This window comes from Grus americana, chromosome 2 (assembly GCF_028858705.1).
Source record: "Grus americana isolate bGruAme1 chromosome 2, bGruAme1.mat, whole genome shotgun sequence".
Classification (NCBI taxonomy): domain Eukaryota; kingdom Metazoa; phylum Chordata; class Aves; order Gruiformes; family Gruidae; genus Grus; species Grus americana.
In genome coordinates this window covers 73,340,204-73,354,707 of record NC_072853.1, presented here as the reverse complement: position 1 = coordinate 73,354,707, position 14,504 = coordinate 73,340,204, and the positions used below count along the sequence as shown (strand labels likewise).

General features: G+C 38.6%; 1 protein-coding gene across 14 annotated transcripts in view; it reads left to right on the top strand.

Annotated features, from left to right (window-relative positions):
- FHOD3 (formin homology 2 domain containing 3) overlaps nt 1-14,504 on the top strand; it is a 418,162-nt gene that overhangs the window by 373,010 nt on the left and 30,648 nt on the right. For all 14 annotated transcript variants that reach the window (XR_008575819.1, XR_008575820.1, XR_008575818.1 and 11 more), the window contains 2 exons: nt 11,591-11,781; nt 13,031-13,223. Coding sequence is in view for 11 of the 14 variants with exons in the window: in XM_054816185.1 (XP_054672160.1) it covers nt 11,591-11,781; nt 13,031-13,223 (384 nt within the window). In the remaining 3 variants the exon portion in view is untranslated. The remainder of the gene's footprint in view (nt 1-11,590; nt 11,782-13,030; nt 13,224-14,504) is intronic.

The window sequence follows — 14,504 nt, the reverse complement described above, 5'->3', positions numbered from 1 at the left end:
TTGGTAATAAAATTGTTTCCAGAATGAAAGTGTCCTTGAAATATTTTGTTTAACTCCTTTTCTGTCCTCCTCCTGATAAGAATTTTGATGATTAGGAGGTAGGGAAAATAAATAGAAATAAAGGAAACTTGTGGCAGCACCTCTTTTTAAACAGTGGTAATCCCTTGGCTAATGCATAGGTCTGGTCAATGGCTGAGTTTGTTTTGCAGATTATTTATTCCTGCTGCCAGCAGGCATGATAGAAACACTGTAACCTCGCTCTTGGAGCTCTCAACAGAGTGAGATTTCATGGATGACCCCTAAAAACAGTACATTACTTAATTAATGGAGTAAACATGGCAGAATATCATCAGGAGATAACAAACATGAAAATTCTGGTTTGGACTCCTGTCTTATGTGAAAATGGAAATAATTACAGCAGATAATACCAGTATCCATCTAGTCCAGTGTCTTGATCCAGACAGCGGCCAATACCAGCTGCTTGAGAGGAGAGCACAAGAAGCTTTGAAGGAGGAGGAGGAGGATCTCTCCTAGAAAGATGTTACTTTATGAGCCATAATACTCATTATATGCATCAAATGGACAAATGATTTCTTTTCCGAAAACCACCGTGTTTGGATATAGGGGGGAGTACAGGGGAGACATGATGGCACTCTGTATAATACAATTTTTAAAAACTGAAAAAATGAAATCTTATTTTGGTTCCTAGTGCAGTTCAAGTGACAATGAATTCATAGTCTAACTTTGTGTGCTGTTGAATTTGCCAATTTCAGGATTTACTGTCTGAATATATTGAACAGTCAAAACTATTTTTCTGTCTTTATTTCATAGAATAACTTAGATTGGAAAGGACCTCTGAAGGTCATCTGGTCCGTCACCCTTGATAGTGCAAGACCAAATTAAACCAGGCTGCTCAGATCTTTGTCTAAGTCACAAATAATCCTTCTATATCTTTTTCTGAGACCATTTCCATACTTTTTCTCCATCTTACCTTTTAGAATGAGTTAAACGATAGCGAACGCAGCTCCAGCCTCTCCTTAAAAATGTTATGTGCCTACTATGTTTGTCCGTTCTGCTTGTGCTATCTTTTTTTGGATGTCCTGAGATTTTCTTTGTGTTTTTTGACTATTGCTATCCTTTTGACAGCAGTTGTCTTTGGGTAGTTCACAAGGACATCCAGACAGTCTCCTGAGCTGATCGGGCAATTCAGAATTCAGCCTGATGCACAGAGAGTCCGATACTGCCTGCAGTGTGCACTTCATTGCAATCTACAGTAATGACCGTGATCTGCTGAAGCAGATTTACTGCTTATCTCTCAAATCCCTAATAATCTTAAATCAGGAATAATCTGATTTTTTCTTGCTATCTGTAGATTTTACCATCTCGGTATGCTTCCTTGTTTCCAGATAATTTTGAAATTAGTACTAAAAGTACAAGCCACGAGACACCTGCTGTTAACTCTGTCAACAGATGAGAATCAATATGTATTCCTTCTTTTCTTTTGCTCTCTTAATGTCACACGTCATAGGTGGCCTCCCATGAGGATCTTTACAAAAGATTTAGGGCCAGAAAGCTGATCAGAGGGCTGGAGCACCTCTCCTGTGAAGACAGGCTGAGAGAGTTGGGGTTGTTCAACCTGGAGAAGAGAAGGCTTTGGAGAGAGCTTCTAGCAGCCTTCCAGTACCTAAAGAGGGCCCTACAGGAAAGCTGGAGAGGGACTATTTGTCAGGGAGTGTAGTGATAGGACAAGGGGTAATGGGTTTAAACTGAAGGAGGGTAGGTTTAGATAGATATTAGGAAGAAATTCTTTCCTGTGAGGGTGGTGAGGCACTGGAACAGGTTGCCCAGAGAAGCTGTGGCTGCCCCTTCCCTGGAAGTGTTCAAGACCAGGTTGGATGGGGCTTTGGGCGACCTGGTCTAGTGGAGGGTGTCCCTGCCCACGGCAGGGGGGTTGGAACTAGGTGATCTCTGAGGTCCCTTCCAACCCAAACCATTCTATGATTCTGTGATTTGGAAGTTTGATTTTCTTTACTTGCTCTTATCTGTCCACTATTTTATAAACACATTCAGAACCCAGTGATTATTTTGATGTATTTAATTTCCTGTTATTCATCCTTTCAGCCAGGTAATAAAGCTTGGAACTCTACAGTCTCCTGAATCAACCTTGCTACTTTTGTAAAGATAGGTGAAACTTTTGCTATCAGCTGATTCTTTAAGTCTTAAGTGTAGTGAAAGCACACTCATTTTAGCCAGTGGCTCAATTTCTTTATTTTAATTACTGTCAGAATTCTTGTCTTCTGCTTGTTTACTGCTTTGTAAGCTATCATCATCCTCCAACACATTTATTTCTGCTACCAAGTATTTGAACCTTGCTGATAGTTCATATCTATTAAAAAATAAAATACAGAAGCATAAAAGCAGGTACCAGAATAGGTTTCTCCCCAGCATCCTCTGTGGGGAAGCTGGATGAAAAGACCTTTTGTCTTCCTCATTTTTTTTCATCCCGTGATCCAGGACCTCCTCTGTATTTTTATTTTTTTGGCTATCATAAAGGAATTTGTGGCTTTTGTTTTATATCCTTAGATATTTGCTCTTTGGATTCCATCTCTGTTCTCCTAATTTTCCTCTTGTACAGCCTATGTTTAGGCTCTGTTTTATTGCCTTCACTGAGGTTGGTTTCTCATGTTTGGAAGGCTTTAATATTTTTTATAGGTTTTTTTCTCTGAGTGATTCTTCATATCTTAACATTTAGGTATATTGGTTTCTCATTTCCTGCTTCTTCTCTTTGTTAAGAAGTTATTTCACTTTTTTTAGAATGAGACAAAGTTAATTATGAAAATTAAAATTCCCATCAAAGAAAAGAGCCCTTGTTTTCCAAAATCCACACAACCACGTTACGGTGCACTCAAATCAGTCTTCTATTTTTCACTTTTAGGAAGTGGACGATAGCTTAACCCAATGCTGTCACTTGTAAAAAATTTTTAGGTCTAAGAGCGTACAAAATTGAGCACAGTCGTTCAGTCTGTGGTTTGCTGATCTAGTGGCCCTGCCCAAAGCGGACGAAATTCTGAAAAGGCCAGACAAAATCACATTAAGAGAAATTATAGCCTTAACCTTCCCCGTGACGCCCAAGGTCTCCCTCCTTGGGATGTTCCTGCATGTGTTATACCACTGATGGATTACTGTAACAAGCTCTATTCCCACTTGATCTTAGCTGCCACAAATCAAAGAGTTAGGACGTGGAAGCCATCCAAGCTGCCCTCTTCAAGGGAGTGTTCACAGACAAGGCGAAATCTTGGTTTAGGAAAGCTGACAGGAAAGGAGAACTAATATTTCACTGTGGATTAGGCTGTATTTTGAGCTCCATTTTGTCTACAAACATCTTTCAGAAGCCACAAAGGCTAAACAATTTCCATCCTGTAGATAAACAGAGATGCCCCTTCCCTTGAGATGCACATCATATGAGAATTTCCTGAGCCTTAGTTCATGAAAAAAAAAACCCCATAAAGAAAACAGGCTGGCTTACCAGAAAGACCAGAAACAAAATGGTACGGTTATTGCAAAACTTGTGGCTTTTTGTTGAAGGACTGAAGTCATAAATGGCAAAAAAAAGCAGACACAAGTAAAAAGATTACCAAAAAATAGAATTCTAGATAAATTAAAGTATTAATAGTTGTATAAAAATATAAAAGATCATGAAGGCCCACTGATTGTTTAGTATCCCATTATTAAAAGCACTTTTTTGTTGTTGTTGGGTTTTTTTACCATATTTTAAGTTGCTTTTTCACCGAAGTTGCACCTGAACTGATGTACCTAGTGCTGAAGAAAACCCCCATATTTCTGCCATTAAACTCAGTACTGTTCCTAGAGCTTTCCTTACCAGTATGGCAAGGAGTGGTTGCATCAGCACTAGTATCTTCTCTGCTAGCGAATAAAAAAAATATATTCTTATTAAAAATGTTCATCTTCTCTTTTTATCCTCATAAATATTTTTCCCCATGCATCTGAGAGCTGGCCAGCTCCATAGAGTAAACTAGTAATTGTCGTTTTCTCCCCATAATTTTATTTACAAAATGCCAAACTTCTGGCTGGCTTTTAACCCCTGCAGCAAGGCACTTGGATTAGTTGCAGATACTAGGCAGTGGAGAAGCAGGCAGCTTTTAAAAGTAAGCAATAGGAAATGTTAACAATGCAGGGGAGGGGGCAAGGATTGCTGGTAGGAAAGAACTTAGGACGAGACTGAGACGTATGCAGGGGAGAAGGAAGCCTGCAGCTGCCCTCCGAGGGACTTGGCAGGGATGTGCGGGGAGAAAGGAGGTGCCTGAAACAGAAGGGCTGTTCTGGCGTGCTGTAGCTTCTGCTTGATATGCTGGAAGGCAGAGAAAGGAGAAAAGGAAAAAAAGTGGGAAAGATCGTGCTGCCTCCTGCGCTGCTTCAGTGGGGTTTCTCTTGTCTCGCTTGATGGGAAGTATTTGTGTGCAATTATCATTCAAGTATGCTTTCCTTACGTTATTTCAAACAAAAATAAATGCCAAAAGTCAAATTATTTTCCATGGAAAAAAGGGTTTGGGGGATGCAAGGTTTCTTACGGTTGTATCATTCCTTGTGGTGTGCTGCAGCTGCCCCAGTTCCTGGCACGGGCTAGCAGGAGCCAAGGTGAAGACGGAGCAGGATAAGGCAGCAACTGCTGGTTGCAGGGCAGGCTGGGGCAAGGGGAAGGAGCCTCAGTGGCAGATGAGACTTCGAGGTTTTGTCTGAAAGAGGGCAAATGAAGTTTAGCACGTGTGTCTGACAGCATTGCGACGTTTCAGTAATTTCCAGGTGAAGTGACTGCAAGTAGTCACAGGTGCTGTAACACCACTTAATGGTCTTGCTCCTCTTCATCCCAGATCATGGGAACTGACATACAGCATCTGCAAAAAGACCCCGTATTAGTGTGTTTGTTGTAGATTGTTTGAGGAACTAAAATGCGGTGGAGATGTGTATACAATTGGATAGATTAATTTGGTCATACCTCAGTAAGCACCTCTGTCCTTTAATTTTTAATTAGTGGATTGATTCAGGTGTTTTCATTTCCAAAATTATTTTGGCAGGATGCCACCTCTTCCCCTAGAATTAGAAATGTCTGGGCAGAACCTCCTTTATATTTTGCTTGCTTTTGAGAGCTGGCATCTACTTCACTTAAGATGTGTGACCAACAGTGTACAAGTCGGACTAACATTGGTCTTGGGACAATTCTTGTGACATTCAGTGAAGCAAGCCAGTGTGGAAACACTGGAGGAGACAGAGTTTTGAACGTACGCCACAGAAGGTCGCTGCACTCATATGACAGTGTGTTTGCAAGGAGCAATTCTCAGAATTTCCTTTGGCGCTGCACCAGCTCAGGAAGAGAGGAAGATTTCGCGTTCCCTGCCAGAATGCATCCCTGTAATAATGTGAGAATGAACAGTCTGACCCTAAATTATAAACAGCTCAGACTAGGCTGTGGTCTGCTGCAGAAACTGTCTTGAACTTTGAAGAGAGAAAGATTTTGTCTGTGATTATCTATATCTTTCTGTGACATGAGATGAGATAAAATAGTTGTCGCTTTATTGCGAATTTAAGACAACATTTGTCATTGTGAAAGTATCAATCTTCTATTTAATGCACCTCATGGGTAGGATAAAAATCCAGAGATCCAGGTCTAAGAAAATATCTGAATTTGATATGTTCACCACTAAAAGAAATGCTGTAGCAATAAACAATAAATATAGTAACAAGCAATAGAAAACCTATACAGTGATACTGAGACTACATAACAAGTTATTCATTGGCCTTCGGAACAAAACCATGGATAATTTACAGTGATTTTCAAAACAAGTGCTTTTTAGGCAGAAACCTCAGCTTCACCAGTTTCCCTTCATTTATTTGTTTTGGGTTTTTTTACTTCAATCCAGTTGTGACATTTTTGACCCTGTTCAAGGGCTGAATGTAAATACAGGAGGCAGGAAACGTGAGTGTAATCAGGTGCAGCATCTCTGATTTTAGGACAGTTCTGTACTCTCAGTAGCAGTGGAGCTTAGCCCAAAGACTAGAGGAGATTTAGCTGGAAGAGGAAACATGTGTGTAAAGCACATTGCAGCTGAGGGCATGCTGAAGAAAAATGACCTGTTATCTCACAGCAGCTACAGTTGTTTGCTGTGCATAGCAATGCATACCTGGAATTGTATATGCTGCCCTAGGGAATATATAGCAGGAGGCACTTTAGGTTTGAGCCAATGCATTTAATTCCCAATGTCTCCTCAAAGCAGCCCTTTCTCTCCCAACAAAGAAGAAGAGTCCAATTCCTGTGTTGCCATGAGATATTTGTGGCCATACAGAGAAATAACATCCCAACCCAAAGACCAGAAGGGTTCCCTGATATGTGTCCTGCCCGAATGACTGGAGCATGGTCTAGTATTTCATGAATTAGAAAGTTTTAAACTTGTATACACAGCAGGTGATATTGGATGTATTGCATGGAGTTGAACTGGAAAAAAATAAGCCTTTTAAAGAACCAGCATTCATGGAACCTGAATGGGCAGGGAAGTAAATGCTGAGACATTCGGTGGAGGTGGTGGTTTTTGAGTCAGGTGAAAACCAGCGAGAACAGAAGTCATTTGGGCAGTAGGTGCATCGTGCGATATTGAATTCTCAGCCCAGTGAAGTGAGAAACCTGGTAGAATTCTTTTTTGTGTTGTTGTTTATGGCAGAGTCATCTGTTGCTATGGTAGCAAGCAATAAATAATGATATAAAGGGATTAAAATGAGTGCTGGCGTTGCTGGCATGTGGTTGGAATGTTTCATTCTTCATCTGAGTGTCATTTGTGCAAAATATGGTGGTGCATTAAATTGAAAATTTTATTTTATTTTAAATTTTTTTAAATTGCTGATTAGCGAGTTATGGCAATGGTTTCCTGAATGAGGCTGACCCTGCAGGACTTGTGTCATGTAAACTAGTCTTTAAATCCTATTTGGATAGACTGTCTCCGGCTACTCCATGCTGATGCAACAGTGTCTACAAAGGCACTTCTCAGAAGACTGAACAGTGGGCCTAGCAAGGGATTTCACAGATAAATAACAATTAGTTCTGACTATTTTTCAGCTAGTGTTGTTGTGAATGGAGAGGAACCTGGCAGGAGAAAGGAGGAACATATCAAATATATCCCGGGAGCACTTAGAAAGTTGCTTTTTCTAAATTGGTTTACAAATGCAAATAAACATTACACAGTGTCTGAAAGAAAAGTAATTTTTATTTTGCGTAACAGCCTAAGACTGCTCATTCTTTTGCCTGAGGGGAAAAAAAGGAGATTTATTTTTAAAATTGTAGCAGAAGGTAATAGTCAGCAGGACCAGCAAGCCGCATGTCTTTTGCTCATAGGTGTACGGAGTTGAGGAGGAAGAAGAAGAACGTATGTTTCCACCTTCCTCCAAAACCTGGGACTGGGCACAACAGGTATCCAGGGAGAAAGCTGTAACAACCATTTCAGTTTACATCTTCCTTTTATTCAGTGCAACATAGTTAATAAAATAACAGCGGTTCTTGTCCAAGCACCTCCTATGCTGAGGTCTCCTGAAGCCACAATGTGATGAGAAAGTCATCTGAATTCCTCCTCAGACCCAGCACGGCCTTCCACCTGCAGGCAAGAACCGGTGCATGTTTTCTTTCAAGAAAGAAAGAATGAAAAAAAGAAAGGAATCACAACTTTCTACCATTTTACGGCATTAATTCTTTTAGTAAAGTGAGGGAAATAAACACATAAATGAAAAGGTGCAATCCTTCTTCCCTTGGGAATGCTGTGTGGACTGGCAGGGATGTGGTATTGTCTTATACATGCCTTTTCATGTTTCCTTTATGCATATTAGATTGAGTAATAGTCATTATTACTCCACACAAGTTCTTGTTCTCTTTATCCTCCAGCAATGTGTCCCTATGATCATTTATCATCATTGTTACTGTTGCATTTGTAACATTTGCAGTGTTAGAAGACATCCTAAACAGAACAACAATAATAGCAAAAATGACCAAAAAAAGGAAATTACAAGGATATTGCTGAACAATGTGACCGATTTTAAACATTTGTGCACAAATGGATTTGTATTTTACTGACATTTTCTACTCATACAAGTACCTGCTGTTTTGTGACACAAACGTGCATCAAACGTAGAGGCTTGTTGGCCACATAGTCATTGGACTGCTGCTGATTAGAATATTACAAAAGCTTCTTCATGTCCATGATGCATTTGGCTTCACAGTGAAGAGAAAAGAGGCTCTGAGGATGTAAAATTCCTCAGGATCCTGCTTTTCAGTGGAATCTGGTGCTCATAATTAAGGGAATTAGTAGCTGTCTGTCTTGGTTAATATTCCAACACATTACAAGGCTTAGAAAATGTAAAAGTTTGCAGAATAAGAGCATATTACTTCAACAGGATTTTGGTGTATTTTATCAGTTGGTAATACACACTGCTATTTCAGATAGCCATGGAAAGCCAGTGTCTGTGAGGGTTGATACATACGCTTAAGATACACTAATTGCTGGCATGGAACCTGAATATTATATTCCACCAGCCTAGAAAAAAAAATATCACCTGGATCCTGTGTACAAGTGTCTGCAATTGCAGGGGAGTCCAGTTAGAAGATCGGTATCTTTGGCTTTACTGTTCTACAAGGTTTATGGCTAATTTCTTATCTGAACATGAGCACTGAAGAAAAAAGGGAATGGCAAAGGAAACGAGGGCAGGGTATCTAAAGTAACGAGAGAGGAGATACAGTGAGGGTGACCATGCTTGTCACATTACACCATTTCCCATTGGAGACCATCACATTAGTGCTATTGCTTTTAGGAGAAAAAGAGATGGAAGGGGGTGGGATTTTTTGATTTCATGAAGGTTTGTCACATTCTTGCGGGCACAGGACAGTTTGCATGTGGAGAATTCACAGGCACGTTACCCTATATTGGATTTTCTGCTTGGTTTTTGTGATTTGAAATGTCATGCGGGTAGTACTCTAAAGCTGCAAACTATCAAATGTTTTGATACATTTAGTAGAAGTATTTTTAACTTCAGAATTTTCACTTTGAGCTGATCCAGCCTGAACATTTAAATCTCTCTTCTGCGAGACCTAGTAGGAAAAAAACTTGTCAGCAGGCTGTTTGGTTGCGTGTGTTTTTTAGAAAGATCTGAAGACTTAGCTTTGTTACCTGGTGCTCTGTTGGGAGGCAGTTTCTACACCTTGGATAGAAGAAAGGGATATCGTATGGTATATCAAGTATGAAAAAAGCTTCACTTAACTCCATGCATGTAAGACCTAGAGCAGACTGAAATGCAATGGATTCTGTGCCTACCTGCAAAATTTGCACTGGTGAGATAGCACTTCATGAAATACCAGGTTGGGTACATGGTTGTCTGAAAAATTTTGACTTTTAATATTTCACACGTGGATATCTTTCTGTATGTGTATTCTTTTTCTGCCCACAAACAAGTGACCAAACTCTGGAGAGCTGGCAGCTGGGAGATCTTTTGATTTCATGAAGGTTTGTCACATTCTTGCAGGCACAGCACAGTTTGCATGTGGGGAATTCACAGGCACGTTACCTTACATTGGATTTCCTGCTTTACTCCTTTCAGGAGTTTACAACTTCTACTCAAGCAGAGCCATCTGTGCTCCATGGAGGTTTACTCCAGGGGAGCTCAGGTGGCATTCTCCTTGCTGTGGTCTCCTTAGGATTTCACCGGACATCTGAATTTTTGTTTGTGCACAAAAAATTCCTGTGCATCCCTTAGCCAGATCTGCCATCCCCAGTCCCCGCTGAAACTGCCCACTCTTGTGAATGCACTGGCTGTCAGCAGATTTCAAGGGGCAAGGAATTTGCCACATCTTTTCCCTGCAGATACGCTGTTCTCCAGAGATGTCTTTTGAACCCCTACAGGCTTGAACCTCAGAGCTTTTTCATAGATTAAAACTCATTCTGTTTTCAGTGAGAGCTGTCATAAAATGTCATAAAATTAAATTTCTCCGCTACAGGGGCTGAGACCCTAACCAGGTTGGATAATTCTTACTAGTAAGACCTAGAAATAGCTCCTCTTGGCTTTTCTTTCTTAATAGGAATTCTAGTATTTTTCCCCATGAATGTTTTAGATATACCGTCTATGGAAAGCAGCAATGTGTTTATCATCAACAGTGAAAATACTGACCTGGAAAGGACTTTTTTTTTTTTTTTAAACATATGCAATGATATGGATATAAGAAAAACAAAAACCTCACAGCTGTTCCGCCTGCAGGGCTTTTCTGAATAGCAGAATGGATCAAAGGATGTTTTTATGTCCTTGTGAAGAGGAAAAATTCATCACTTTATAAATCACAGCAAAAACAAATCAAATCAATACCAGGAGCTTTTTAATAATAATGCGTTTCTCATGGCTGTCCACAGTATAGGTCTCAGCAGTGGGTGCTGCACACAGCAAAAGAAAGTGAACTAAAACCTGTCTCTGGCACTAGTTTTCATTTAGCATTAAGGAATTAACTAGTGTACCAGACTGTAGTATCCCAAACACTGACATGTTTAGAATCTGAGAGCTAAATCTGTGTTTTATAGCTTGAGTTCATCTGAACTGTGAAGTGGTATTATAAAATACATTTTTCCTTTCTTCAGAATTCAAGAACATGTTGGATAGCTTTACTTTTTTCATCTGTTGTGTGCTGTGGCTGGGTCATTAATGCACTTTGTCCAGTTATTAGCAAGGCATCCTGAATGTCTTCTCTAGACCACTGGGATTTGAACACCTTTTTTGGTCCATGAGTAAAGGAGAAGCTCTCTCTCACCTTCTGTGGAATGTGTTGGCTTCTGTCCTGATGAATGTTACTGTAGGATGCAATCATTTATTTTAACTGTGTTGAGAGACTTTCAAAGCCTTTATATGATCTTGTTACAAGCCAGCAAATTCGTATTGTATGTCAAGGGCTGAAAGTTAGTGCTGAGATCACTAAATAACACTTACTTTCAATACAGCTTTAAAAAATTCTGGCCCATGAATTTTGTGATTAGAAGTAGATCATCTATTAACAAGTCAGTGCATGGCTAGGGAATAGATCCAAGTGCTTCCTAAATTGGAGAAGTGTTGGCTGGGTACGACAGTCAGCAGTAAGCAGGGTATAAAAAGCTATGAGTAGTAGAGAAAAGGATTAAGAAAAAGAGAAAGTTTTGTATTACCTCAGAAATAACTGAGTCACGCAGTTGCTTGGTGCAGCCATGAAGTTATTAGCAAGGGAAAAAACACATCACAATATTTTATTGTCCCTTCTTTAGGTATTAGGCCTCCAAGACCAAAACCAGATATATATGGGTATGTTTCTTTGTTTTCAGTTTTCTTACTTACATTTCATGTCTAGACAAAGTGCAACAGAAAGCTATTTCTTAATTATTAAGTAGTAATTAATAATGTGAATTAGTGTTGTGCTGCCACCACGTTGACCCTTTCTTATACATAAATTACAATTGTCAGATATCCAAGGATACTACTGCAGCGTTTTCAATTGAAGAGTTACATTTTCTTTTCTTTTCTTTTTTCTCAGGTTGACTTTGAACAACTCCAGGAAAACTTGTGTCAGATGGAAAGACGGTGCAAAGCATCATGGGATCACCTTAAGTCTATAGCAAAGCATGAAATGAAGCCAACTTTAAAGCAAAAAATGTCCGAGTTCCTTAAAGACTGTGCAGAAAGAATCATAATCCTGAAGATTGTTCATAGAAGAATAATTAACAGGTACAGAATTAGACTGGTGACAGCAATATCTTGGTGATAAATGACTTGCTAAAATTATAAATTATGACATCATAAATATGTTTTTATAAGTGTTTAATCCAGATTCCAGCAAGTAATGTTACCAGGATGTGTGTGGTGCATATTTTGTTATAGACGCCATTTAAGAAAGTTCCCCACTCCAGAAAGTTTCTATATTTCTGATGAAAAGCAATGATCCAGGCAATCATTTATTCCCAAGCTGCAATAACTGAGTCCTTTAGCTTCTAGTCCCCAAAAGCTAGCAACTTTTGGTCAAAATTAGGATCTAGATTCCAAATGATTCCAAATTTGTGGATATACAATTGAGGAGTTGATTCAGCTCTTCTTTTGTTTCCATAATGACTTCTTTTTTATACCATAAGGAAGCAGAAATCCCAATTGCAATGGAAGGGAAGTGAATTCACCAGTTTTCTGTTGTGTTTATCTTATGCATTGTATAAATAAGAAAAACATTAACTTTTCCTATTATGCGCTGCAGCTACTACTATAAGCTTCTCCAAAACTGTGTCCATGTAATTGCGTCTTTCTAGGACTGGGAAGACTCCTTATTGTCAGGGATATAGATGCAGTTAAAAGGGATTCACACACATTTTTAAACATTCAGTGTGCTGTTGTAAATCATGCAATTTAGAAGCAACAGTAAAAGTTGCAAATAGTGCAAAAGCTCTGAATGCCACAGAAGCAGTAAAACTGTGAATTGAGAGTATCCCAAACTAAAGTACTTGGTAGATAATATAATTTTATGGTCAGTTTTGTGAACTGGAAATTCTTTTCTTCTTGTGTTTACTAGCCTGTAAATCTGCATTCTTCTTGTCTAGACTTTCCCCAACATCCAAACAGCCTCTTTGAAGTTGCTTAGTACAAATAAATAGAATTGAAACGTAATAATTTTTTTTCTATAACTGAAATTAAATTGGTCATTTACATGCCAAATTAGTCATATAAAGTAGATGGAGTTCCGTAAACATCTTATCTCCTGCATCAGCCTGGGAAAGTGGACTGGGATGAAGTTATCATAGACTAGACTTTCATGGTTTTAATTATAAGACACGCCAGTGTTATGCAAAGCATCCATGAAAATTCTGTAGCACAAAAGAAATGATGGGAGATAATAAAGTAATAAACGGATTCACTGAAATGTGGAGGGTTTTCCTAGAAACCATCAAGAAAATGTTTTTCCCTTTGCATTTATGAACTCATTGTTTTTCAGGTTTCATTCATTTTTATTATTTATGGGTCATCCTCCCTATGCAATACGTGAAGTCAACATCAATAAGTTCTGCAAAATTATTAGCGAATTTGCTCTGGAATACCGCACCACCAGGGAACGAGTTTTGCAGCAAAAACAGAAACGAGCTAACCACAGGGAAAGAAACAAGACCAGAGGGAAAATGATAACAGATGTAAGTGTCAAAATGTATCTCCCACAGCATGGATTTTTAAAACTTTCTTTCATTGAATGTCGTATGTGAAGTGTAGTTACTCTTTATTTTTACTGTTAAGAGGTTCTTCTACTGTAAGTAATGAACTCTGTTCTCTTAGAAGACAAAACTTTCAAGTCCTTGATTGTGTATATTTTTGACTTCATACCAATTTATAGAATGAGAACAAACTGAAATTAAGCATCCAAAAAGAGCATCTCTATTTGTCACACAGTGCCCAAAATATCTAGAAGACACCAGGAGCTGCATGTACCTGGTCAGCCAAGAATATGAAAAAGGAAAAAAACCTATAAATTAAGCTCCTAATTGAGGATATGATTTAAATGATGAACCATTGTAGCCATTTAAGTAGTTATAACCAAATTTAAAAGGATTTTTCCTCTAACTTTGAATATTCTAATATAGTCTTTATTCTTAGTATTTTACCTGTTTTATATATATACATGCACATGCATAGCAATTTTCTTCTTAACTTTAAAGTACATAACAGCCAATTTTGTGGGAACAGACTACTTTGGAATTCTGAAAGAATGGAAATTTATGTTCACAGTAGATGCTACCTTGCAAACTTTTTGACTGTATGATTGCATACTGATAGAATAATTTAAAATAAAATTAGCTTTCTCAGCATAGTAAGCTTTAAAATCCACTTGTTTTTTTATCTTTTTTTTTTTTTAAGTTGATGTAGTTTGACTCAATCCAAATAAAGTTTTAAGAAGTGCCAGTACTTAATAAAAGTTTCCAGCTGTCTCAAAATCCAAATCTGGAGTCTCGATTAGATGCGAGTGGTTCATTGCATATGAAGCTACCCCTGCCTTTGACATGAAAAGCCCTAAGCTGATTACAGTTTTATGGCTCACACAACACTGGTCAAAATACATATGTATCGAGACCGGTATAAATTGAGATTGTATTTAAGTCATTGACTCACGGTCATTTGTAGATCTTTCCTGGCAATATCCTCTTTAAATTTGGAAATCTGCCCCATCTACAGCAAATGTTAAACCTGTATTATTATCTCAAAAGATTTTCCTTTTGCTCTAGCCTGAGGTTAAGGAAAAGGTGAAGGATATACTATAATATAGTCATACAAATTTTCAAAGCTACCACTGGGGAACTGAGGTCACTTTCTTCAATTGCTTCTCAGTTTTCCTAACATATTCTAGTGGAGCAAAAGATAGCAAAGAGATTGGTAAATTAAAATGTTCATTTCCTCGGTAGCTTCAATACTTTTTACTAGTT